Below are 27,994 nucleotides of genomic sequence, written 5' to 3'. Positions count from 1 at the left end.
GCAATCTGAAAAGTTAACAAAATTGTTTCTAGGTCTTGTGTATGGTCACCTTGTAAAGGAGTACTGCCACAAGATCTCAGTGCCCATATTTATATTTGTATTTGTGACAAGTTGTACTAATTATTGTAGACAAATAAGAAAATAATAGCAATGAATTTAATGTATTACTGCCAAGTGAAGGCCAAATGATCTTGACTAAATGAAGTTTTCACAGCAGTAGAAATGCTCAAAATTCTCCAAGCCAGGCTTCAGCAATATGTGAACCGTGAACTTCCTGATATTCAAGCTGGTTTTAGAAAAGGCAGAGGAACCAGAGACCAAATTGCCAACATCCGCTGGATCATAGAAAAAGCAAGAGAGTTCCAGAAAAACATCTATTTCTGCTTTATTGACTATGCCAAAGCCTTTGACTGTGTGGATCACAATAAACTGTGGAAAATTCTGAAAGAGATGGGAATACCAGACCACCTGATCTGCCTCTTGAGAAATTTGTATGCAGGTCAGGAAGCAACAGTTAGAACTGGAAATGGAACAACAGACTGGTTCCAAATAGGAAAAGGAGTTCGTCAAGGCTGTATATTGTCACCCTGTTTATTTAACATATATGCAGAGTACATCATGAGAAACGCTGGACTGGAAGAAACACAAGCTGGAATCAAGATTGCCGGGAGAAATATCAATAACCTCAGATATGCAGATGACACCACCCTTATGGCAGAAAGTGAAGAACTCAAAAGCCTCTTGATGAAAGTGAAAGTGGAGAGTGAAAAGTTGGCTTAAAGCTCAACATTCAGAAAACGAAGATCATGGCATCCGGTCCCACCACTTCATGGGAAATAGATGGGGAAACAGTGGAAACAGTGTCAGACTTTATTTTTCTGGGCTCCAAAATCACTACAGATGGTGACTGCAGCCATGAAATTAAAAGACGCTTACTCCTTGGAAGGAAAGTTATGACCAACCTAGATAGCATATTCAAAAGCAGTGACATTACTTTGCCAACAAAGGTTCGTCTAGTCAAGGCTATGGTTTTTCCTGTGGTCATGTATGGATGTGAGAGTTGGACTGTAAAGAAGGCTGAGCGCCGAAGAATTGATGCTTTTGAACTGTGGTGTTGGAGAAGACTCTTGAGAGTCCCTTGGACTGCAAGGAGATCCAACCAGTCCATTCTGAAAGAGATCAGCCCTGGGATTTCTTTGGAAGGAATGATGCTAAAGCTGAAACTCCAGTACTTTGGCCACCTCATGCGAAGAGTTGACTCATTGGACAAGACTGTGATGCTGGGAGGGATTGGGGGCAGGAGGAGAAGGGGACGACAGAGGATGAGATGGCTGGATGGCATCACTGACTCGATGGACGTGAGTCTGAGTGAACTCTGGGAGTTGGTGATGGACAGGGAGGCCTGGCGTGCTGAGATTCATGGGGTCGCAAAGAGTTGGACACGACTGAGCGACTGATCTGATCTGATCTGATAGGTGAAGTCAGTCATCATGAAGAGTAATTTAGAAATGCCTCATTTGAAGACCCATGTCATAGCATCATGTTCAACGTGGCCATTTGTGTCTGCAAAATAATGTCATTCTTATCAGATTAATGTTCATTTGAAATTTATGTTTAATTTTTATTTATATTTAACTGATAAAATTTCTTTGGTTTTATGTTGTATGGGGTTTGAGAGCTCCAAGTGTTTAGATAATAGAATAAGATAATTTAAGTCCAAATAGGAAGTTGAGAGGATTGGTTGTCTACAAACTATTAACTCAACTTTATGAAAACTTGATCTGGGAGACATTAAGTAAGACTAAACACAGAAACATAAGTTTTGTGGTTTAGAGTGGAGAACATTTACATGACCTGTTTTTATAAACAGATACAGTTCTGAGTATAACAACATAACTGCTTATTATTTCTATTCATCTCATTAAGTTTGCTATTTGTATTTTTCTATTTTTCCTAAAGGATGAAGATCTACAAGAGATGGAGGATTTAGCCCAAAAAATGGAGACTCAGTTTGGCCAATTTTTTGACCATGTGATTGTGAATGACAACTTGGAAGAGGCACGTGCCCAGTTGCTGTCTGCAGTTCAGAAGGCTCAGGAGGAGTCTCAGTGGGTACCAGCAACATGGGTTTCCTCTGATACAAAATCTTAAAGAGGCCTTCTGCTTAATACTGGAGTTTTAACAATGTTCACCTGTTCACTAGCGCTGGAAAAACAGCTATAATCCAAAACATCAGTGTCATATTTGCTCTATTATAATATGTGCAGCTGCAAAAGTGCTGCAGTTTGTTCATCTTATGTGAACGAAATTTGTATGGTTATGTAGAGTTATCTATTTGGATTTCAGGGGAAAAAAATGTTTTCCTTTACCTTATATGCAGCAATTGGTAGGGAACAATGTTAAGTCACCGAGTATGAGGACCTTTCATAGATTTCATGTGGCCTTTGTGTGATTCAGATAAAAAAGAGCTTTCCTAAATAAAATACGTTGTATTTAATTTCAGAAACTGTATTTTACCTTATGAAACTTGTTTTATAAACATGGATTTTTCAAAAAGTATGCAGTTTAACTGCAAGAAGGAAGGATTAATATACAAATCACCTCTAACATCAAAACTTACAGAAACAGCACTGCTCTCATTTTACACATTAAGCTACAAATAAAAATTATTCTTTTGATCAGGGCTGTAGCAATCATTAATTTTCCTAAAAGCCAGTATCTACATTTATGCCTAAATTAGGAAAGAGCAATGAATTTTAGTGCTAAACTCCAACATGTGAGAAAACAAGGGGATGAGGATGTTATTCCACGAACTCGGAGACTTCCAGTCGCTCTTCCTGCCCTTATATATGTTCACCTTCTGGATCTCTCCCTTGATGTTCAGTCACTCAGTCATGTGGACCCCATGGACAGCCAGGTTCCCCTGTCCTTCACTATCTCCTGGAATTTCCTCAAACTCTTGTCCACTGAGTCGGTGATGCCATCCAACCATTATATCCTCTGTCGCCCCCTTCTGCCCTCAGTCTTTCCCAGGGTCTTTTCCAATGAATCTGCTCTTGTCATAAGGTGGCCAAAGTATTGGAGCTTCCACTTCAGCATCAGTCCTTTCAATGAATTGATTTACTTTAGGACTGACTGGTTTGATCTTCTTGAAGTCCAAGGGACTGTCAAGAGTCTTCTCTAACACCACAGTTCAAAAGCATCAATTCTTTGGTGCTCAGCCTTCTTTTATGGTCCAGCTCTCACATCCATCCATACAGGACTACAGGATCATTCCCTAACTTTCCCCATATCCGATCTGCTCTTTCTTAACTATTGAGCAAACTGAGTGTATGCTTCAAAACATTTGTAGTTTTTTATTTAAAGTGACCATTATTTTTCTCAGAAACCCAACCAAACAAAACGAAGAAAACTGTCATTTTTAAACACTTATGTAAGCCCAGATTTTATGTCGCGCGTCTTTGGACGGAGGGTAAGCAACTGGAGAAAATCTGAGAATTGCCTGTTTCAACACACACTCACTCATACCCGAACCTAAACATTAGGTCTGGTGGCTAAACGCTTGCGTCTGTCAACCCCGAAGCCTCGGAACGCGAAGGCTGCCAAAGCGGAGGCGGGCGGAGACCTGGCCCGGGGGCGGCAGCCTAGTCCGGCCCCGCAGAGCCCCCGCCTCCCGCTGGTCCCGAAGGCTGCAGCGTTGCGGGGAACCAGGCTCCCGCAGGCAGCACTTGCGCCGAGGGAGCCCAGGCGGGCACAACGCCATGAGGGCCGACTCCAGGCTCGGGGTGGAAGAGGACCACCGGGTGAGCGGTGAGGGGCGTGTGAGCCGCTGCCTTAACGCGGCCGCTACCTCTGGGGCGGGGCCGACACCGACCTGCTGGAGACAAGAAGGGGCGAACCCCAGTCTGGAAGCTCGCGCATCCGCCCCTTCGGTGCTCACAGGAGAGGGACTGGGAGCGGGGGCCAGAAGTTCTTCCCAGGGCCGGACCCGAACTCCAAAAGCCGGGCGGAGAGCCAGGCGTGAAGTTTCCGGGGTGGGGGTGGGGTCTGAGTGAGGGTGTTGCCATGACGACGCCTCACTCACTTCGACCCCGCCCCTGCGGGTGCGGGGGCTGCCAGCGAGGCCCTTATCGACTCCTCCCAGGGAGCATTTTAGCTGCCCAGGAAAGAGATTTGTTTGCCAGCAGGGACTTTTAATCCTGGTCTTCTCTCACTTCTCTCGAACAAATCACTGCAACCACTTGGGAAACCATGGGGAAAATCGTGATTACTACCCCGCATCCGCCGGAGTCTCCCCTCCCGGGGCTCCGACTCCAACGCCCACCGCAAGAGTAGCCCGGAAAAGCCACACCGGGTCTCCGTGCTCCCCCTCGCTCCCACCCTGCTGCGTGGAGGCTGGGGGTCAGAACGGCCTGTGCGGCGCAGCTTGATGACGCATTGCGCCTGCGCGCGCGGCCAGCGAGGCGGGTGTGAACCCCGGCGGGGTGTGTTACCCGCGCCTGGGAACCGGCAGCCGCCGGAGAGCCCAGCTTTAGACGCAATGGGGAAGAAGCAGGTGGTAAGCGAGCCTTAGTTACTTTCAGTTCAGATGAGACTTTCTACTTTTGAGGAACATAGAGGTTGAGTTTCTGGATGGATGACACGTAATTTTTGCGGGACTTTTGAAATGAGGAGTTGTGGTCTGAACTGAGTTTTTGGTTAGAACGCGGTCCATAGCATCTTTAGAACAATACCGTTTTGTAGACTGATGGAACAGGACCCATCCTTTGCCAGTTCAGTTTTGGCTACTGGATAGTGCTAAGACAGCCAGCGATGTCTTAATCTTGCAGCATTTTTATTAACACACTTTTTGAACGAATGGATAGCTGAATGGGACAGTTGTGGAACAAGCAATGAGTTGTTTAAACTTTAACCCTTCAAAATCAATGTCTTCTGCAAGCAACTTGAGATACTTGGAATATTAAACTGATTACTAGATATATTTGTTAGTATTTTATTTTGAAAGATTCCAGAGTGCTACTTACCTGTAATTTCTGTGACCTGCAAGCACTTCTTAAAACATGTGTTATTTTATACTGGCCTATAGCCAATTAATGTTGTGAACACTTTTCTTGTTCATGTAAAGTAGAAAATTTATAGTACATTTAGAATTTTTTCTCTCTGCCCTAAATTGGGTGTTTCACATTGTATTCAGAGTATATTTTTTAAAAGGTTACTATGTTGTGTTAGTAACATTTTTAAAACGTTACTATATAAATGTTAGTATTTTACTCTGTGACTTAAAACCTCCATTGGCTTCCCATTGAATTAAAGCAAAATCTCAGTTCTTTCTGTTGGTCTTCCTAATTAATTTTCCCATGGCTTGATAACGGTGCTTCACCTTTATTGGCCTTCTTTTATCTGAAACTCTCCAAGCCCAACCTCCAGTAAAATATTTTGTATTTGCTCCCCTTTGTCTCCTTTCTTATTCAGGTCTCAGTTCAAATATCTCAGACTTTTCCTAACTAAAGCAGCATTCTTCATCATATATATATATATAAATATATATGCCTAATGTTATCTTCTAATATTTAACCATTAGGATGTACTTTGCATAAAGCAAGGATCTCTCGGTTCTGTTTATTAATGTATCTCTAATGCTTAGAACAGTGCCTGGCCTGAAGATAGTGAGGAATATAGGAAGGAAGGAATTTTATGTGAAATTTAGAAGTGATAGAAAAAATTAAAATTGCCCATCTGATTCTCATCTGTATCTCTTGGGTTTCATTTGATGAACAGGGTTATCAAAAGTTTAAAATACATGAAGTAAGATGTTCCCAGGCCTTCACTTACAAGAAGTTTTCTGTCTTTTTCCCATAGCGTCCTCCACGAGCCCTTCCACCTGTGCCAAGGTAAAAATAATTTACAGTAATTTTATTATCTAGTTTTAAAAATTCAAAATGAATAAAGTGAAAAAATTGTGACTAGTACCATTGCACAATTGTAATAATTCAGAGAAGACGTCCTCAAGTTAAAAGATGAAAAATCCTTGAATCATTAAGATAACAGTTGTAATTAAACATTCTGTTTCAAAGACTGAATGTCCACATATTAGTATACTGGGTCTGTTCTGAATGTTTTAGTGATTTGTTGATCAGAATTCTGATCCTCTTTTGTTTGTTTCCTCAGAGTTTAAGCTGATTTTAATCAGTGACAACATAAGAGTTCTTAATCTGTTTAATCCACTTTATTAATAGACAGGGAGTATGTATATGTAGGTTCAGAAAATATTGGGGTTATGTTGTTAGTCTTATTAAACAGCTTATTATTTATAAATAATAAGCTAGTTTGTAAATTAGCTTATTTTCTGTGAAAGCTAATTTTATTTTAAATTTGTAATGATATAAGTCAATTTACAGTCTGACAGTTTAATAGATTTCTAATTAATAGAGTTTCTCTTTTTGTCTCTGTCCTGATTAAATTTGGTGGTGTCATGTAAAGTGCTATTCAAGGTGAGTTAGTTTTCTGTTAATGTAAAATTTTCTAAATACAGTATTTGATGTTTGAAAGTTAGTTTTTTCCCCCTTAATTTTCCCTTAAACTTGAATCTGAATAGTATATGTTATAATGTCACAATTTTTTTTATCATATTAATCTCCTATGACTGCCATTTTTAAAGGATGGCTGATACTATGTGACACTAGTTATATGGTTGATATTTGACCTTAAAAGTTAAAAAGCATTCATCCCTGAATGGAGTCACCTAGAATATAACTGTGGTCTTGCATATAGTTCTGTGATAGGGACTACATCTTCTTTTGTCTCATTTCATCAGGATAGACTGGGTTATGTCACACTAACCCCCAAATCACAGTTACTTAATATCATAAGGGGTTTTTCTGGTTAATGCAAAGTCCATCATAGGAGCAATCCAGGACAGTTACCTTCCTCTCCCTCTTCACTAATGATGCAGTGATCTCAGCTACTTCCATGCTGCAGTTCTGCCATCTTAATGTGAAGCCCCCTCAGTTGCCACAGCAAGGGATGAGGAAGCTGGAGGGTTACTCACTGGCTCTTTCAATGTCTTGGCCCCCAAATGGCACAGAACACTTCTGCTCACAGCCTGGTCAGAACCAGTCATAGGCCCCAGTGCAAAGGGGCTGGGAAATGTAGGGGATCAGATGAATATTTGATGAGCCCACTTTCTGTCACAGTTTATAACTTTACTGACCAGCTGTGAGCTACCTGTATTACATTCTGGGCTTCCTTTAACTTTGTCAATTTCTCACCTTCTTCCCCTAATGTATAGAAGTTGACTGGACCCAGGGAAGAGAAGGGAAAGGTCTTCCCCACTAAAAGTTCCCTTTTGACTTTTCCATGCATTGACTTTTAGGCAGCCTTTTCTGGTGTTCTTTCTCTTTTATAGATGATATTCCACTTAGTCGTCCTAAGAAAAAGAAGCCCAGAACGAAAACCCCGCTTGGTAAGAAGTTGTTCTTTGTTGTGTGGGATCACAAGTTTTTCCAGGACCTCGGACATGATAAACATCACAGATCAGGGAGAGGCAAGGCCCTAACAGTCCCAAGTCACTGCTTTATTAAAGATAAGATCAAGTTCACTCTGAAGCAGTGGGATTCTTGATGGTAATGAGGGATAAGGCAATGGGCAGGCTGAGGAGTATCTAGAAACATTTGTGGAATAAAGGGTAGTGCTGCCCCAAATCTTAACTTCCACAACTTTCTTGGACTCTTTGAGGTCTTTTATCCCCAGATAACGTAAGTTGTCTTAAGCTGTGATCAGTTCCAGACCCTTGAACAAGATACTGGATTTAGAGACACAATCCCCTGGGACCAGGGATTGAACCCATGTTCCCTGCATTGCAAGGTAGGTTCTTAACCACTAGACCACCAGGGAAGCTCAAGCTTGCTTTTTATATAGTAGTTTTAATGTATTTTTCCTGCTGCCATTTCCACTGCCACAACTCTGGTTAGTCTAGCACCTTTCTTCCTCTCACCTGAGGTATTGGGGTTGCCGCCAACATTGCTCTGTACTTCTAGCTTCCTTCCACCCCACTTTGTCCTGTCCACCACTGCTGGATGAATGTCCTAAAGCTCATAGCTGGTCCTACCTTATACCTGGTTGGAAACTTATATTAGCTTATCATTGCCTAATAAATGGAGTAATAAATAGATGGTGGGTGTAAGAAAAGAGAAAAATGGAGATGGATGTATACAGAAAAATATACAGACATGGAACAAAAAGAAAAGAGGCAGAGAGACTTAGATTCACAAAGATATTCGCTGAAATGCTAGGCTCTAAAAGTGTACTCACATTTAAGTACAGACATGTCTTACCTATGGACTTAAAAAGGTCACTGGTGAAGAATGCAATAAAGAGTGAGTTGTAGGAACAGAGGTACAGCTCTATCCCAGCTACCAACTATTTTTCTTGTAAAAAAGAAAAAAAAAAATCAGTGCTCTCGACAAAGGGATATATTGCTGGCTTTTATTAAAGTTGTTGTTCGATTAGGTTATTTCAAATTTTTCACTCCAACAGTTTGCAGTTCTTCTACATAAAATAGTGGATGATGGGGAAGAAGAGATATTTCTATAACATGGATTGCTAGCAGTGAAACTGATTAAAGGACCCGTGCATTATTAATATGTTTCTACTAAATTGCCTTTAACAGAGCTTTAGTTATCTTCGTACCAGCAGCAGAGTTTGAGTGTCACATTTGCTAAGGAACGCTGGAAAATATCAACTTAAAAATTTTTTTTTTGTTAACCTAGTGGATAAAAACTAGCTTATTTTAGTTTCTATTTCGCTGAATACTATTGATAATATCAAGATACTAATAGATCTGTTCATTTGTTCACTCATTTGTATTCTTTTGTGAAGAAACTGGCAAGGGAATGTATGAAGCAGAATTCATATCTGCCAAAATGTGTCAAAATCTGTTCAACGATTTAATGAGGGGAGAGATTTATAAGTTCTCTGTTAGCTCCAGTTATCCATGATGAATTTATCATGTGTTAATTTATAAATGAAGGACTAAAGTGTTGATATATAGAGGCTGATAATCTTCAAGGTGTAAGAAAGTTCATTATGGTGACAGTTTCTATCATGTTTTCACTTTTTTGAAAGTTCAGAAGCGATTTTCCTCCTCCCCGTCTTTTGTTCTTCTTTCTAGTCCCCAGATTTCTTTCTTCCTCAGTCTTCCTTGTTCCCTTATTTCTTTGTTTTTTCAACTTGAAGCCCAAAGTTACAGGTAAGAGGGGAGGAAATCAAGACTTGGGGCACAATTAGTTCTGTGAGAGAAGAAGATATTAGATAGGAAATGTTCCAGTTCCCCTTTCCCCATATATTTGAGAGTTAGTAGTCTCTGCTCAAGTTATCCCCATTTGCCCCTACTCTGTATCTCTGTAGCTAGTGCTTCTTCAGAAGGTCTTGTTCAGACTGCTGTTCAGAGGCCACCTGAGGGCAGCGAGCCACCAACCAAAGACTCCATAGAACATCAAGAAGCTCCTGTTCAACGGAGGCAGAAGAAAACAAGGCTACCTCTTGGTATGTAAAGAAACCAAGGTTAGGTTGTGACAACAGTCGTAGTTTGATGGATATGATTAAAAACCTGTCTATTTCTATTTTCCCCACTCATATCCAGTTTTTTTGTTTGTTTGTTTTTGCTTAAAATTTTTATTGCTAGGGTAACTCCAGAGGGTTAAGTCAGGAATATTTCACAGGATCTCTTTTGATCGTGAAGTGAAGTGAAAGTTGCTTAGTGGTGTCTGACTCCTTGTGACCCCATGGACTATACAGTCCATGGAATTGTCCAGGTCAGATACTACAGTGGGTAGCCTATCCCTTCTCCAGGGAATCTTCCCAACCCAGGTATCGAATTGGGGTCTCTTGCATTGCTGGCAGATTCTTTACCAACTGAGCTGAAAAGTGAAAGTGAAGTTGCTCAGTTGTGTCCGACTCTTCGAGACCCCATGGACTGTAGCCTATCAGGCTTCTCCATCCATGGGATTTTCCAGGCAAGAGTACTGGAGTCGGTTGCCATTTCTTTCTCTAGGGGATCTTCCCAACCTGGGGATCGAACCTGGGTCTCCCACATTGCAAGCAGATGCTTTTACCCTCTGAGCCATCAGGGAAGCCACCACCAACTGAGTTATGAGGGAATATATGTACAGATTATGAGAGAAGGGATGCAATTTCAGAAGCAAAATAGAAAGTTTAGATCTCGGCATGCCTTCCGATGGACAATGGACATTTAGTCCCTTGACAGTTCTGGAGGCTAGAAGTCCAAAATCAAGGTGTCCACAGGGCCATGTTTCCTCCAAAGTTTGTAGGAAAGAATCCACCCTAGCCTCTTCTAGATTCTGGTGGTTGTTTGTAGTTCTTGGCATTCCTTGGCTCGAAACAGCATAACTCCATTCTGTGCCCCCATCTTCACATTTTTCCCTGTGTTTCTGTGTCCAACTTTGGCTTTTCTTATAAGGACACTAGCCATTGAATTTAGGGCCCATCCTAATCCAGCATGACCTCATATTAACTTGATCACATCTGCAAAGACCCTATTTCTAAAGTCTCATTCACAGGTATTGGGGATTAGGACTTGCGTATATCTTTTTCAGGAGATACAATTCAGTCCAGAACATATGTACATACACACACATACAGTAAAAAGAATGGAAGGATATAGCAAAGTGTCAACAGTGGTAAGATTTTTAGAAGGCAGAATTAGGGATGATTTTGAAAAATTTTCTTTCTTTACTAAATTTTCATATATTGTATGTGTAACTTTTATAATAATTAGAAAATGACAATAGATTTTATTAGAGTAAAAAAAAGGAAGGAACAAAGATTGTAAGATTAGCTTTCTCCCATTAACATTAGCCCCAATGAAATGGTTAATTACAAAATAGTTCCCAAGACTATTTCTTTGTTTTCTTAGAAAACAATAGATTCTTATTAGATGAAGAGATTACAGGAGTAGAGAGCAGGAACTAGAAAAGTCAGGAGAATGGAACACAGTTTTGAGAGGCAAGTTGAAGTGGGATACCACAGTGCCGGGGGGCAGTAAGAGGAGAAGTAGAGGGCAGAAGAGAGGAAAGGAGACAGAAATGATCCTCAGACAGTTTTACCAACAGTTTATTTCCTTTAATTTAATTCAAGGATAGTTGAATTAAAACTATTTTCTCAGTAATTCAGTTAGGGTACAAAGTTGAAAATCAAGATGGATACCAAAATACCTAGCTTTATAATTCAGGAGGAAATTTATTTATAGAAGTGATAGTTTTTAGAAAATTAAGATCCCAACTAAGTCCTGGGCCAAAGAGTACGTTTACTGCCATTCTAGAATGCACCTGCCACGACAGGCCTAGCTTCCCACATGTTTGTTTCATTTTTGTTTTGTCCAGCACATCTGTGGGTGCCTGTACTGCTTCTATTTCCAGCCCAGGCTGTAAGTGCTTTTAAAAATAGATTTCTAGGGTCTTTGTGGGCATTCCAGGGAGCCATTTCCTGTATTTCCAGATAGGAAGAGTTGCTAGTGGGTTAGAAGGCTCCATTGACTTGCCTGAATTTAATGCTTTGTGTTTAGAAAAGAGTTAACTCAGCAGGACTGGACAGGCCTACTTGCTGTAGGGCTGCTTGACTGGAATCTGGGAACTTGGGAGGTAAACAGTTTTCTTAGTTCAGTTCAGTTCAGTTGCTCAGTTGTGTCCGACTCTTTGAAACCTGATGGACTGCAGCATGCCAGGCTTCCCTATCCATCTCCAACTCCCAGAGCTTACTCAAACTGATTTCCGTCAAGTCAGTGATGCCATCCAACCATCTCATCCTCTGTCGTCCCCTTCTCCTCCAGCATCAGGGCCTTTAATCTTTCCCAGCATCAGGGTCTTTTCAAATGAGTCAATTCTTCACATCAGGAGGCCAAAGTATTGGAGTTTCAGCTTCAGCATCAGTCCTTCCAATGAATATTCAGGACTGATTTCCTTGAGGATGGACTGGTTGGATCTCCTTTCAGTCCAAGCGACTCTCAAGAGTCTTCTCCAATACCACAGTTCAAAAGCATCAATTCTTTGGCGTTCAGCTTTCTTTATAGTTCAATTCTCACATCCATATATGACTACTGGAAAAATCATAGCTTTGACTAGACGGACTTTTGTTGGCAAAGTAATGTCTCTGCTTTTTAATATGCTGTCTAGGTTGGTCATAACTTTTCTCCCAAGGAGCAAACATCTTTTAATTTCATGGCTGCAGTCACCATCTGCAGTGATTTTGGAGCCCCCAAAAATAAAGTCTGTCACTGTTTCCATTATTTCCCCATTTGCCATGCCATGAAGTGATGGGACCGGATGCCATGATCTTAGTTTTCTGAATGTTGAGCTTTAAGCCAACCTTTTCACTCTCCTCTTTCACTTAAATCAAGAGGCTCTTTAGTTCTTCACTTTCTGCCATAAGGGTGGTGTGATCTGCATATCTGAGGTTATTGATATTTCTCCCGGCAATCTTGATTCCAGCTTGTGCTTCTTCCAGCCCAGCGTTTCTCATGATGTACTCTGCATAGAAGTTAAATAAGCAGAGTGACAATATACAGCCTTGATGTACTCCTTTTCCTATTTGGAACCAGTCTGTTGTTCCATGTCCAGTTCTAACTGTTGCTTCTTGACCTGCATACATATTTCTCAAGAGACAGGTCAGGGGGTCTGGTATTCCCATCTCTTGAAGAATTTTCCATAGTTTGTTGTGATCCACACAGTCAAAGGCTTTGGCATAAAGCAGAATTAGATGTTTTTCTGGAACTCTCTTGTTTTTTTGATGATCTAGTGGATATTGGCAATTTGATCTTTGGTTCCTCTGCCTTTTCTAAATCCAGCTTGAACATCTGGAAGTTCATGGTTCGCGTACTGTTGAAGCCTGGCTTGGAGAATTTTGAGCATTACTTTACTAGTGTGTGAGATGAGTGCAATTGTGTGGTACTTTGAACATTGTTTGGCATTGCCTTTCTTTGGGATTGGATGAAAATTGACTTTTTCCAGTCCTGTGGCCACTGCTGAGTTTTCCAAATTTGCTGGCATATTGAATGCAGCCCTTTCATAATATCATCTTTCAGGATTTGAAATGGCTCAACTGGAATTCCATCACCTACTAGCTTTGTTCATTGTGATGTTTCCTAAGGCCCACTTGACTTCACATTCCAGGATGTCTGGCTCTAGGTGAGTGATCACACCATCGTGGTTATCTGGATCATGAAGATCTTTTTTGTATAGTTCTTCTGTGTATTCTTGCCACATCTTCTTAATATCTTCTGCTTCTGTTAGGTCCCTATCATTTCTGTCCTTTATCGAGCCCATCGTTGCATGAAATGTTCCCTTGGTATGTCTTAATTTTCTTGAAGAGATCTCTAGTCTTTCCCATTCTATTGTTTTCCTCTATTCTTTACATTGATAACTGAGGAAGACTTTCTTATCTCTCCTTGATTCTCTTTGGAACTCTACATTCAGATGCTTATATCTTTCTTTTTCTCCTTTGCTTTAGCTTCTCTTCTTTTCTCAGCTATTTGTAAGCCCTCCTCAGACAACCATTTTGCCTTTTTGCATTTCTTTTTCTTGGGGATCGTCTTGATCAATGCCTCCTGTACAATGTCACGAACCTACGTCCGTAGTTCTTTAGGCACTCTGTCTATGAGATCTATTCCCTTGAATCTATTTTTCACTTCCACTGTATAATTGTAAGGGATTTGATTTAGGTCATACCTGAATGGTCTAGTTGTTTTCCCTACTTTCTTCAATTTAAGTCTGAATTTGGCAATAGGGAGTTCATGATCTGAGCCATAGTCAGCTCCCGGTCTTGTTTTTGCTGACTGTATAGAGCTTCTACATCTTTGGCTGCAAAGAATATAATCAGTCTGATTTTGGTATTGACTATCTGGTCATATCCATGTGTAGAGTCTTCTTGTGTGTTGTTGGAAGAAGATGTTGGCTATGACCAGTGTGTTTTCTTAGCAAAACTCTGTTAGCCTTTGACCTGCTTCGTTTTGTACTCCAAGGCCAAATTTGCCTGTTACTCCAGGTGTTTCTTGACTTCCTACTTTTGCATTCCAGTCCCCTATAATGAAAAGGACATCTCTTTTGGGTGTTAGTTCTAAAAGGTCTTGTAGATCTTCATAGAACCGTTCAACTTCAGCTTCTTCAGCATAACTGGTTGGGGCATAGACTTGGATTACTGTGATATTGAATGATTTGCCTTGGAAACGAACAGAGATCATTCCATCATTTTTGAGATTGCATCCAAGTACTGCATTTCGGACTCTTTTGTTGACCATGATGGCTACTCCATTTCTTCTAAGGGATTCCTGCCCACAGTAGTAGATATAATGGTCATCTGAGTTAAATTTACCCATTTCAGTCCGTTTTGGATCACGATTCCTAAAATGTCAATGTTCACTCTTGCCATCTCCTATTTGACCACTTCCAATTTACCTTGATTCATGGACCTAACTTGCCAGCTTCCTATGCAACAGTTGTCTACACTGATCAAAGCTTTCTCTATAAACTGTCAGGGTGGCTCACTCTGCACTTATGCACACAGTGAGATTTATGCTGAGCACCTGCTTTTCTTCTGGGAGTCTAGAATTTTGGTATGTGTTTGGCAGGAGGTAGCTCTATGATCACTCCCCAGTAAAATTCCTGGCTGCTAAGTGACTGCTGAGCTTCCCTTGAAAGAGAAAGGAACATGTATGTCATCACAACTTGTTGCTGGAAGAATTAGCACCATCCTGTGTGACTTCACTGATAGAGGACTCTTGGAAACTTGGACTTGGTTTCTTTGGGACTTTGTTCCATGAGCTTTTTCCTTCTTCTGATTTTGTTTTGTGTCTTTTTCCTGTAATAAACTGTAACTGTGGGTGTAAATGACTTGTGAGTCCGTTGAGAGAATCATAGAACTTGGAGATAATCTTGGAGCTCTGACACACCCTCAATGTTGGATGACTTAATTTTTCTTTTTTCATGTTGTTTGGCATCATGATTTCAAATTTTCTGTTGAGTGTTTAGAGGTGTAAAATTTTAAAAATTAAAGATTAATAAGATGGTGAAAAAAATTGGGGGCCAATTAGAATTCTTAAAGTTCTTTTGTCATACAGAAGTCTTACATGCTACTTTTCTTTTTTGCATCATAGTTATTTAAAAACTTAATCTGCTTTATTTTCAGAATTGGAGACTACCTTTACCCAGAAGAAGACAGCTAGTCCATCTTTATTACCAAATGAAAATGGTATCAATGTGGAGCCAGATGAGGAGCCAGTTATTCAGAAACCTCGAAGGAAGATGAAGTAAGGATTTATTTGTCCTTCTAAATATTCTGCAGATATACCCTGATGCTTAATTTGGAGCTCCCAAAAAGCAGCTTCTAAGTCTTATTAAATACTTGCAGTTGTGTTCTCTAGCATAAGTAGTATTACAAAGGTATTAGTTAAACTAATCTAAGGATAACTTTGAAAAGAGTAAGCCCACTGAGAAAAGTAAAATATTATATTTAAATAAATAAAATATTTAGAGCTGTATCTAAAGAAGAGGAACACAAATAGAAGATTCTATATAAGTAGTAAAAACATTACATATTAAAGATACTAAAAATTAAAGGTGATATCACTTTCATGCATTGGAGAAGGAAATGGCAACCCACTCCAGTGTTCTTGCCTGGAGAATCCCAGGGACAGGGGAGCCTGGTGGGCTGCCGTCTATGGGATCGCGTAGAGTCAGACACAACTGAAGTGACTTAGCAGTAGCAGTATAATAAGGTAGGCTATTATTTATTTTCTCATATTAATAGAAATAAAATTATGATTATTCTAACAATACATAAAATGTTTATTTCATAGGAAATTAAGTCCCAGGTAAAATAGAATGGTATACTTTAAAGGAGTATACTGGAAGTTATATAGCATTGTTGTTCATATTTGGAAATGACTCTACAACATAGTGATCAGTATCTATATAGAATCATATAATTTTAAGTCTATAAAGAACCTTTCAAATCTAGTTTAGTCACTTCATTTTCCAGATGAGAAAACTGAGGTCCACAGAAATATAAGTGACTTGCTGTATGTAACAGTTAATAACTGATCCATTTGAGTAAAAACCAAATTTCCTGACTCCAAATCCAGGGTTCTTTCCATTAGACTCACAAGAACTCCTTATTTGGGTCTATAAAAGGTCAGAAATCATCCATTTTTCTTACATTCTCCTTGATTACAGGAAAACCCAGCCAGCGGAATTACATTATGCCAATGAACTAGGAGTTGAAGATGAAGACATAATTACTGACGAGCAAAGTAGTCCAGAACAACAATCTGTATTCACTGCACCCACGGGCATTAGCCAGCCTGTAGGCAAAGTGTTTGTGGAAAAAAGCAGTAAGTAGGTCCTTATTTTGGAACATGAACCCTTTAAGAATTATACAAGGATATCCTTTGACCTAGGAATTATACTTCTGGAAATCTGAATTAAGGAAATAAGTAAAAATATGGATAAAAATTTATACATAAAGCTAATCATCATATTGTTATTAATGAGAGCAAAAAACTGGAAAAACATAAAGCTAATCATATTGTTATTAATGAGAGCAAAAAGCTGGAAAAAACCATCATATTGTTATTAATGAGAGCAAAAAACAGAAGGGGAGTGATTTCAGACAGTTTATGGCATATCTATACAATGAAATCTTCTGCACCACTAAAAATAATGTTTAGGGAGAACTTTTCACTTCATGATAAGATGCTAATGAAAAGCAAACATACATACTTGTAGTTAGATTTGAATTATAGAGAAATACATAGGACAAAAGACTAGAAGAAAATATGCTAAAATGTTAATGCTGGTGGTTTCTAGGTTATGAGATGATTGGTAATTTAAAAAACCTCCCTCTCCCCCCACCCATTTCTTTATTCTCTGTTGTACTTTTACCAGTTTTCTGCAATTGGTAGTGATATTGGTGGTGGAGCAAGTAATGATATAAATTCTATCATTAAAAATAAATAAGAGAAAATACATGAGAATATTGCCATATTAAATGAGAATACAACATTATAGCTATATTTTCTTTTAGAAAAATAGTTCTGACATTGTATATAGCACACATTGGTTATAACACTACATCTGTGGTGTTTAAGAAGAACCTACTGAAAGCATGATCAGAACCATATATTAGTCCCATGGATATGCTGTGAACATGCTGCCTAAAGAACTCATCTAAAACATAAAGGTTAACCCTTAAAATTTACAACTTAGATTTTGCGTAAATTGTTTTAGAATTCTGATTCCTTAAGAGCCCACTTAAGGGATCTTGGCGTTGTTGGCCAGTGAGAAACCTGTGACCCAGAGAGGCGGACTCACCCAGCGTCTCACAGTTGATTAGTACAGAATTGGGACTCGAACCAAAGTTTCATGACTTCTAGTTAAGGGCTGTTAGAGGAGCCTGGCAGGCTCCAGTGCATGGGGTTGCAAAGAGTCAGACACGACTGAGCATGCACGCAGCAAGCAGAAGGACTAGTATACCGTGTGGCCATTTAATTTGCTTCAGTCTATTTTCAAGCACTGGAGGGCCTGATGTTGAAGCTGAAACTCCAATACTTTGGCCATCTGATGCGGAGAGCTGACTTATTTGAAAAGCCCCTGATGCTGGGAAAGATTGAGGGCAGGAGGAGAAGGGGACGACAGAGGATGAGATGGTTGGATGGCATCACCAACACAGTGGACATGGATTTGAGTGGACTCTGGGAGTTGGTGATGGACAGGGAGGCCTGGTGTGCTGTGGTTCATGGGGTCGCAAAGAGTCGGACACGACTGAATGACTGAATGAACTGAACTGATTTTCAAGCAATATCACTCAATCCTCATTTTTATTCTTGCTTCCTGTAGCACAGAAACTTCCCTTAGTAAAGTAACTGACCATGAAATGTACCAGTGATTTGCCCAGCAGTTGCTTTTTCTTTGGGAACATTAGGTATCCCACTTTTGTCTTTCCTTCTCCAAAGTGTCTGACAGCCAGGTTTGGCAAAGATAATGGAACCTTTCCAGTTTCTTGAGGTCCATTTGTGGATTGGCTGATGAATGAGAAGGAGCCTCCTTGTCTGCAGTAGAAGCATAAAGCTCTGCTCACAGTATTGAGTTCTGACCTTTGAACTGACGGTTTCCATGGGAATCTTAAGACCAGTGTATGAAACAATCTGTTTCTTTTCTGTCACCACAGAACGCCATACTACATATGCTGGCATCTTTGCCTGAGAAATTTGAAGTGTTTTCAAATATTGACTTACCTTTATAGTGGTAGGATTTACCCTTTGATACTTGTAAAAATCTCTAAATTAGAATCTTTTAGACTATATCATGTTAAAGGTTTCCAGACTTCATTCTGAATTACAAGTTCATTGTATTTCATTAAATAAATTGATTTCCAAGACTGCTACTTTAACATCTGTTTTGGGTTGAGAAGAAATTACGTGGACATCATTTACTTCTCTTCAAGATTAAAACATTGTATGTTTTTAACAACTGAGAGAAAAGAGACTACTGAAATAGGAGCCGAATCAGGGAGAATTTCAAGACAAGAAAACTGTAAAATTTCAGTCTCAACGTGAGGGTTCTTAAATGTGGAATAACAAGAAAGATCACCAGGGTTCTCTGTTGTGAGTTGTTTTTAATTGTGTGTTGTGTTCTTAGGGCGATTCCAGGCTGCTGATCGTTCAGAGTTGATTAAGACCACAGAAAAGATCGATGTGTCAGTGGACATGAAGCCTTCCTGGACGACCAGAGATGTTGCACTGTCGGTGCATCGGGCTTTCCGGTGACTGATTTTGTTGGACTTTTCTAAAGACTAATGTTCCACAATTTTTTTTTAAAGTATTGATTGTTCAATAATGTTAAAAAATTTGACAACTTAAAATGGTGGGTGGATATAGTTTTCAAACATTCCATTAGATTTAAATGATCTGCCTATTAGTATAGAGAAAAGAAAAGCTTGTTTTTGTGAAATGTTGAACTTTATTCTTACACATGAAGAGATTTGAAGAATGAGCTTTTTGCTTTAGTCTTTCGTGTATGTTAACGAAACCATTTTCCATTCAGGATGATTGGTGTCTTCTCCCATGGCTTCCTGGCTGGCTGTGCTGTGTGGAACATTGTTGTGATCTATGTTCTGGCAGGAGATGAGCTTTCTGACCTCTCAAACCTTCTGCAACAATACAAGACATTAGCATATCCATTCCAGAGTCTTCTCTACTTGCTTTTGGCTCTGAGTACAGTTTCAGCCTTTGACAGGTAAGACCGTTTTGACTGTAGGCCCCTCTAACTTTCTTCAGAAGGAAATGTTGAGCAAAATGTGTCCCTGACAAACTATGACATTTTCAAAATAGAATTACAGGATATTAATATTATTTTGACTTTTTAAAGAGCCATTCTGTTTCTGTTCTTTTTGAGGGGAGGAGATGGGACTATTGTGAGCAAAAACATACCCCAAAGTCTTAACCCGTTCCAGCATCAACTCTAAATCCAAAATTTCATCCAAATATAATCAACTCAAAAAGTCCCAAACATACACACTGCTGTATCTATAACCAACAGGGACCTATTGTATAGACCATGGAACTCTGCACAGTGTTATGTGGCAGCCTGGATGGGAGGGGGGTTTGGGGGAGAATGGATACATGTATATATATGGCTGGGTCCCTTCTCTATTCACCTGAAACTATCACAACATTATTAATTGGCTATACTGCAACACAAATGGAGAAGGCAATGGCACCCCACTCCAGTACTCTTGCCTGGAAAATCCCATGGACGGAGGAGTGCCGAGGTCCAGCCCCGGCTGATCCAGGGTATTCGAAGGGGAGACGGCGTCGGCGACTATTTAAATATTCATCAAAGATATAAAGAGTAATAGAATGAGGATAGCTCAGTAGGAAAATTCAGTGGAGAAAAGAGGCTGAGTAGCTTGGTTTACGCGGAAAATCAATATAACCTGTGACACCAGGTTAGCTCTGACCACGGAGGCCACAGGCACCCTCTCGAATAGCGGAAGGTGCCCCACCTTAGACACCTTCTCGAGTGGGTCTTAGAAGCCCAGGCAAATAAATGGTTGCAGAGGACCTCCGCACTCCAGATGGAGACTCAGCTGGAAATTGAGGAAAAGAATGACATGGGGAGACCAAGCTTTGGTGAGCAAGGCCGTAGCTTTATTTTCAACAGGGGCTTTTATACCCTAAGTTACACATAGAGGATAATAGGGGATGTGAAATCATGCAAAGTCAGCAGTCTTTGATCCTTATCAAAAACCAGAGTTTCTTTCCTGCAAATTTATCATATACAAGTGGTTTAGGTGATTTACATCATCTTCTGGCCAGAAGGCCTATTAACATTTTATGACTCTTGACAAAGGTTTGTCAACTGTAAGACTTATTTTCTCTAAGAGTAATTATTTTAAGGTTTGGCGCCATCTTCCGAAGGTGTTAGATAAAATTGCATTCCTATAGGGCAGAGGTGTAATGGGTTTACAACAAAGGAAAGAATTTATTACCTTAAGGGTCTAAAGTTGCTAACACCAAGGCCACTACTTATTTTTTCTACATACCAACTATATTAATTAATACACATTCAAGGATACAACACAGGGGATGTGGAAACTTGGCAGCAAGCATTGGCTCATCAATGAAATCTTTTACTAGTTTTATTCTGACAGTTTCTAACTCTCTGAGAGGCTCTAAGCTATTTGAATATCTTAAGCTGCCCGTGCCTCTCCAGGCTGAGAGACTGTAAACAATCGTATGCATAGCTGTAGGAGTCCGGGTAAACTTGTCAAGCGAGTTAGAGAGCTATCTGAGGGGTTTAGATTTAAACACTCCTAATGCCCAGGAGCTGTAAGTTAACTCTTTGTCAGAGAGAGCAAGATGGTGGTGGGGGGCAGCCCCCCAGTAAAGTCAGAGGTGAGAGCACAAAGCAATAAAGTAGGCAGACTCTGGTTTTTGGGGGTAGATGCTCGGGAATATCCAGGGGGACTCCTGAGGCTCGATCCAGCCTTTGCATATGCCGAGCCTCCTTCCTTATGACCTTTGTCACGAATGGAGTGCCTCTTGCTGACTCCCGGCAGAGGAGCCTGGTGGGCTACAGTCCATGGGGTCGCGAAGAGTCAGGCACTACTGAGCAACTTCACTTTCACTTTTCACTTTCATGCATTGGAGAAGGAAATGGCAACCCACTCCAGTGTTCTTGCCTGGAGAATCCCAGGGACAGCGGAGCCTGGTGGGCTGCCGTCTATGGGGTCACACAGAGTCGGACACGACTGACGCAACTTAGCAGCAGCAGCAGCAGCAATACAAAATAAAAAGTTAATTTAAAAAAAAGACCCAAACATCTTCCAATGAACTGAATCAAGTATAGTCAAGACTCTGGGTATTATATTAGTTTCCTAGGGCTGCTGTCAGAGAAGGCAATGGCACCCCACTCCAGTACTCTTGCCTGGAAAATCCCATGGACAGAGGAGCCTGATAGGCTGCAGTCCATGAGGTCGCGAAGAGTTGGACACGACTGAGCGACTTTGCTTTCACTTTTCACTTTCATGCATTGGAGAAGGAAGTGGCAACCCACTCCAGTGTTCTTGCCTGGAGAATCCCAGGGACAGGGGAGCCTGGTGGGCTGCCGTCTACGGGGTTGCACAGAGTCGTACACGACTGAAGCAACTTAGCAGCAGCAGCAGCAGCAGCAGGACTGCTGTAACAAAAGTACCACAAACTGGGTGGCTTGAAACAACAGGAATGTGTTCTTTCACAGTTTTGGAATCTGAAAGTCTAAAACCAAGTTGTTGGCAAGGTTGGTTCCATTTTCGAGGGATCCATGGAGAGTCTATTCCTGCCTGTTTCTTAGCTTCCAGTGGTTTCTGGCAGTCCTTGGTGTTCCTTGTAGATGCATTACTCCAGCCTCTCCCTCAATTATCAGATGACAGTCTTACCTGTGTGTCCATGGATCTGTGTCTCTTCTTATAAAGACACCAGTCTTATTGGATTAGGCCCCTTGTAATGGCCTCATCTTAAGTTGACTGCATCAGTAAAGATTCTATTTCCAAATAGGATCACATTCACAGGTTCCAGGGTTTAGAAGTTCAATATGTCTTTTTAGGAACACAATTTAACCCACTAAGAAAACAACAGCTTATCACTCATTATGAGTAATAAAAGGAAGTAGAATCTAATGAAATAGCTGATCAAATTTGTTTCTTCTTAATGCTAAAGGAATGATGACTAAAATAGTCTTTTAGTTAAATGTTTTATGTGGCCTTTGTAAATAAGATTCTTTCGTGTGTGTTAAGTATAAACTGTAGCTACTTAAAGCTTCATAATAGACAGTACATATGGTAGCATTAAAATATAGAAGAAACTGTTGTCTAGAGACTACAGTTTTGTACAGTTTTGTAAGAAGTTTACAACTACACTGTGATAAGAGGCTTTTGTATTTTCTAGGATTGACTTTGCTAAAACATCAGTAGCAATCCGAAATTTTCTTGCTCTGGATCCAAGAGCTTTAGCATCTTTCTGTAAGTAAATAATTTGATAACTGTGTAAATTTGAATCAGAAAAAAAGTATAATTTTATTTTTAAAATGATTTTATATTATTGCTACTTATAAACATTTCATATCAATATTCAGTGGAATTTGTAATTCAACTATGGTAGGTATAATTTTGATAGAATTATTTTTCAGTGGAGGTTTAGAATTATTTTTCAGTAGAGGTTATCTAACTTTTTAAAGTTTATTGTTCTGTATTACTTAATATTTAACTTTTGTGTTTTCTACTTGACATTAAACAAATAAGGCTGATAGGACATTTTAGTAACAAATACTATTTTTTTTTACCTTTTTGGTAATTTGGAGTAAATTTTGTTCTAATTATGAGAATGTTAATAAAACTAATTTTAAGACCTTGAATCATTTAATTTCTTAAATGATCTTCTAGATTCTTGCCAATCTAATGATAAAATAGTGAGTATCTAAAGACCCTTCTCTACCTATATTGAAAAATAATGTAAGACTATCCAGCCTATTGAAATTGACCAAATGAAAATTTTTTGTGTCATCATTTCCCAAAGCTCAGATTATTTTTGACCTTAAAGTTATTTATAAATTCCAGATAAACTAGGTTGTTAAAAATACATGATTAGTAATTCATTTGTCTTTTCTCAGTGTACTTTACTGCTCTTGTATTATCTCTGAGTCAACAAATGACAAGTGACAGAATCCACCTTTACACACCTTCTTCTGTTAACGGTAGCCTTTGGTAAGGATTCATAGTAGCACTTGTAATTGTTGATCATAATAATAGCAACAGCGGGAGGAATGGTGCTATTCTTGTTTTTTCAAAATAGTAACGAGGGCCTTGTTTTTGTTTTTAAAATTGTGGCCAAAAAAAACCCCCTATTCCACTGGTTAATGGATAACTATTGTTATATACTCTTGCATTTTAATGAAATGTTTTGTAAACAATGTTTTAAATCTTTTAAGTTATGGTTTTAAAATTCTCATGATATATATAGTGTATTTCATAGGGAAGTTATATTTTATGCTTGTTATTCCTCTAGATAAGGATGGCTAATTTTTTTTTAAGTTTATAAAATAGATATATCTGGATATATGGAACACAACGAAGACATTTCTGACGAGTATTTCTGTACCTCTAGGGCAGAAGGAATTGAGGAGCAGGTTCTTCAGCCATGGATTGTGGTGAATCTGGTGGTGGCCATTCTGGTTGGGTTATCTTGGCTTTTTTTGTCTTACAAGCCAGGCATGGATCTTAGTGAAGGTATTAAAGAAAAAAATAGTATAAGTACATCATAAAATCTTCTATAATGACTTCATAAATCTTCTTTTAATGGATATAGCATTATATCATTTATACTTTATAGTATTATAACATTTCAATAACAAAGATGCATTTAAAATAACCCAAGAAGTATAACAATAAAGTGGTGAAACTGAATGCTGCAAAAAACAGAGGCATGTGTGGGAGAGCTGGAGTCTTGGAGCACTTAATGAGGGTTTCCACATATTTTGGAGATATTTCTTTTCTTGGACTCTTTCAGGTATTTTATAGAAAGTCTTTGCTCTTCCTTTCTCTTAGTCTCTTTCTGATCAAAGTATCTCTTGCTACTCAGTCACTAAGTCGTGTCTGACCGTTTGCGAACCTATAGACTATAGCCCTCCAGTCTCCTCTGTCCATGGGCTTTTCCCAGCAAGAGTACTGGAGTGGGTTGCCATTTCCTCCTCCAGGGGATCTTCCCGACCCAGTGATTGAACCTGCAGCTCCTGCTGTGCTTCCTGCATTGCAGGCAGATTCTTTACCGCTGAGCCTCTCGGGAAGCCCATAAATTTGAAATAAATCATATGCTTCATCTGTTAGCCTCTGCTAGACACATATTCAGGTGAGTTTACCCTTACCTCCTCCTCTACCTGGCACAAATTCTTAACCCTTCATTGTCTAATGAAGTGTTTAGCAATCTTTAATGTGCCGAGAGTAAAGTGGGATTTACTAATCTGTAGTCCTCAGACCCCTTTTGGAACACCTGAAGAAGGATCACATTTGTAAACTGCTCGTCTTTCAGCATTGCTCTGAGAACAGCTTAGTATTTGTATTGTAAGTTGTGTTTCCTGGTAGATGTTCCACAGTTTCACCCTTGAATCTCTTTGCTGTTTTCTGGACTTTGGCTATTATTTTATTCTTGATTTGTTAAAGCATTTAACCACAATTTGATCAACTGATTACAGCCTGTGTCTCAGAAATCTTGGAACTGAGAATCTTTCCAACATTTCCATATGTAAAAACCAAGACAAAAAATGTAATCTTGTGTGTTTTCACTCATGAATGTACCTTTTCTTGTGTTATTCACTAATTATTCCTTTTAGATATATTTATTTTTTTAATTTATTTATTTTTTTAGTATATGTGCTGCCGAAGTGAGCACTCCTTTTAGATATATTTAAAATATTTAAAAAAAATCTTCTTAGGCTTTAGGTAGTTCGCAGTTTTTCTTTAACTTGGTGTAGTTTTTCATCATTCAAAGATTTTTTTTTTTCATCTAATGTTTACATCAGGGGACTTTATTTTACTAAATTCCTAAGGTTTTCTTTTTTTAATATTTATTGGTATTTTAGTAAATTATGGGACTATGCTTAGTGATAATTTAAATGTCGAAATGCCAGTTAATAACATTCTCCACTGGGATTGAAGCTAATTCAGCTGGCTTTTGTAGTATTCAATCTTAATCATAAAGTATATGTTACTTATATTTCCAGAATCCTGCTCTCTTTTAGGGTTATGTGAGTCAAAAAGCATTTCCATATGGATTAAAAAAAAAAGGAAATATAAAATGAGGAAGATAATTCTCACTTAAAGGGAGTTCATGGTGATTAAATGGGGTCACATATTTAAACTTTCCTGGCCCACACCTAATCTTAGTTCCAGGTCCTCCTCTATGTCTGTGTCCTATATTTTAGGTTATCATGATCACTATAGAATTAGACTTCTTTAGCCGTTTAATGATCCTGGATTCTCTAAGTGACTTAAACTTCCTGGTATGAGTTATTATATTGTCTTTATTGTATATATTTTATTTTTCAGGAGTTACAATGCATTAAAAACTTGTACATCTCAAAATGCAAAACTTGTACATTTGTCAATAGCTCATCTTTTAAAACTCAGAGTTCACTATCAAGAAATCTTACTTGTACTTAAGTAAGAATTATATAATAAGAAGAATTATATAAAGAATTTATAATACTAATTTATAACATAAAGAATTATAATTCTATTATATAATATGTCAGTATTTTAAGCCTGTTCATTAGTAAGTTATAAAACTTTTTGAGATGCTGGGAAATCATTTTAAGTATGATTTGTTCATTTTCTCTCCCAGAGTTGATGTTCTCCTCGGATGTGGAAGAATATCCTGATAAAGGAATCAAAGCCTCTTCATAGTGCCAACTCACCTTCTGAGTAATGACCTAGTATTTAGAATTTTTCCCATTCTTGTTTTTAAATGTATTTTTATATATGTACAGATGTATTTGGAATTGATTTTTGATATATAATACTGAACAATTTCTCAGGATTATGGAAAATGTTAAAATTGTATCTGCAATTTATACCCAAACATTAATTTCTATAGCATTATCGTCTTTATGATGAAGGAGATAATGAACTAGAAACCAACAGGTGAAAGTGTTTATTTCCTGTTTTTTCAGATTAGTTGCATTTATAATCATTATCTTTAAAAGCAGTAATACAGTGCTTTTAAAAAAGCCATAACTTTAGTGTTACAAAATATCTATCAAGTTTAAACATAAGTTTAGAGAATAGAGAAGAAGTGGAGGAAAAGGACCTTCATTATTTATTTTTCATGTTTCCTGACTGAATAAATTGAAATATGAATTTTGTCATTTTTGAAACTGGTTCAGTGGTTGTGTATCATGTAATAAGTAAAATGTAATTTAGCTTGAAAGATGGCTAATAAAAAGGAAATGTAACTTTCGTTTGAGAAGTTATATAATTGTAAAAGTTTATTTTTTTTTAAGACCTATACCAGTAGTTATATCTGGTTGCACATCAGAATCATTTAGGGAGCTTTAAGAAACATATATAGCAAAAGAGAAGCCAAGCTGGCCAAGAGTTCAGGAGAGTAAAGGAGAGGCCTGTGAGCTTATTAAGTTAACACTCATTTGACCTCTGCAGACCTTTTCCCCTGCCTCTTTTTTTAAATGACAAGAAGTATGAGTAGAAATTCACCATACCTGTTCCTGAGTTCTTTGTCAGAGAGATCTTTGACCTTCATGGAAATCCCACTCTTCAGAGAAGAGATCTCTTCAGAGCTGTATCTATTGGTGCCTCAACTGACATGAGACTTAGAGCTCAAGACATTAAGGCTCACTGTGGGAAAAGATGTCTCAGAGTCTCTTGAGCACCTCAGTAAAACTGAGCCTGCCCTGATTAGCAACCCACTGAATGTTGTGGAACAGAAGAGGACTGATAAGTTGATGGTGGAGTTGGATGGTGCTGAAAATAGGTCTAAATTTGATACACATGTCAACTAGGAATATCTTGCTTGTCTATAAGGTATTCTCCAGCTGTCAGGAGCTGCTGAAAAGGGAATCCCCCTACTGTTACATGTGTGTGTATGTCTATGTATATATTAAGTTCTATACAGTTTTATCAATTGTGTATGTTTGTGTATCTACCAAGTCTAAAAGCTGTAAGAATCTCTCATGTTGCCCTTTTATAAACAGACAATATCCTTCCTACATCCTTTCCCTGTACCCCTAACCCCAAGCCCTGGCAATTACTAATGTCTTCTATTTCTTAAATCTTATAATTTCAATAATAAGTTGAATTATACAGTATGTAATCTTTTGGGATTAGCTTTTTTCTGCTCAGTGTATTCCCTGGAGATTCACCCATGTTGTAAGGCCATAGTTCATCCCTTTTTATTGCAAAGTCACATTGCAAGTTATTGAAGTTTAACCATTTACCTGTCAAAGGACATCTGAGCTGATTCCACTTTTTTATTTATGAATAAAGCTACTATGAAAATTTGTGTATAGGTTTTTGAATGAATGTGAGTTTTACAGATTTTATTTTCTTGGGCTCTAAAATCAATGCAGACAGAGACTGCAGCCACGAAATTAAAAAATGCTTGCTCCTTGGAAGAAAAGCTATGACAAACTTGGACAGCCTATTAAAAAGCAGAGACATCACTTTGCCAACAAAGGTCCATATAGTCAAAGCTATGGTTTTTTCAGTAGTCATGTACAGATGTGAGATTTGGACCATAAAGAAGGCTGAGCACCAAAGACCTGATGCTTTTGTTTTTTTTTTTTTTTTAGACCTGATGCTTTTGAATTGGAGTGCTGACTCCAAGAGTGCTCGCAAGAGTCTTCTCACAAGGTCAAACCAGTCTATTGTAAAGGAAATCAAC

At 38.8% G+C, this 27,994-nt stretch overlaps 2 protein-coding genes across 2 annotated transcripts in view; both read left to right on the top strand.

Annotated features, from left to right (window-relative positions):
* The window catches only part of MPP4 (MAGUK p55 scaffold protein 4), a 41,955-nt gene extending 38,823 nt beyond the window's left edge, over window positions 1-3,132 (top strand). Inside the window, exon 21 of the mRNA XM_055574775.1 lies at window positions 1,960-3,132. Within this exon, the coding sequence (XP_055430750.1) occupies window positions 1,960-2,151 (192 nt within the window). The 3' untranslated portion in view covers window positions 2,152-3,132. The remainder of the gene's footprint in view (window positions 1-1,959) is intronic.
* On the top strand, window positions 2,541-27,574 carry TMEM237 (transmembrane protein 237). Its single transcript, XM_055574451.1, has 14 exons — window positions 2,541-2,556; window positions 3,546-3,647; window positions 3,779-3,803; window positions 5,860-5,891; window positions 7,406-7,462; window positions 9,406-9,543; window positions 15,196-15,316; window positions 16,242-16,399; window positions 18,705-18,828; window positions 19,110-19,301; window positions 22,493-22,566; window positions 23,214-23,307; window positions 23,708-23,829; window positions 25,940-27,574. Exons 1-14 carry the CDS (start codon window positions 2,541-2,543, stop codon window positions 25,999-26,001), a joined length of 1,317 nt encoding a protein of 438 aa, XP_055430426.1. The 3' UTR covers window positions 26,002-27,574.
* Window positions 27,575-27,994: the final 420 nt, after the last annotated feature.

This window comes from Bubalus kerabau, chromosome 3 (genome assembly GCF_029407905.1).
Source record: "Bubalus kerabau isolate K-KA32 ecotype Philippines breed swamp buffalo chromosome 3, PCC_UOA_SB_1v2, whole genome shotgun sequence".
Lineage (NCBI taxonomy): Eukaryota > Metazoa > Chordata > Mammalia > Artiodactyla > Bovidae > Bubalus > Bubalus kerabau.
Note: the sequence above shows the minus strand (reverse complement) of the source record. Positions and strands in the feature narration are given on the sequence as shown.

Bases quoted from the DNA above. Each gene is read 5' to 3' on its own strand.
- TMEM237 (XM_055574451.1), top strand. The intron at 16,400-18,704 runs GTAAGTAGGTCC...TTGTGTTCTTAG, and splicing joins AGTGTTTGTGGAAAAAAGCA to GGCGATTCCAGGCTGCTGAT. The intron at 23,830-25,939 runs GTATTAAAGAAA...TTTCTCTCCCAG, and splicing joins AGGCATGGATCTTAGTGAAG to AGTTGATGTTCTCCTCGGAT.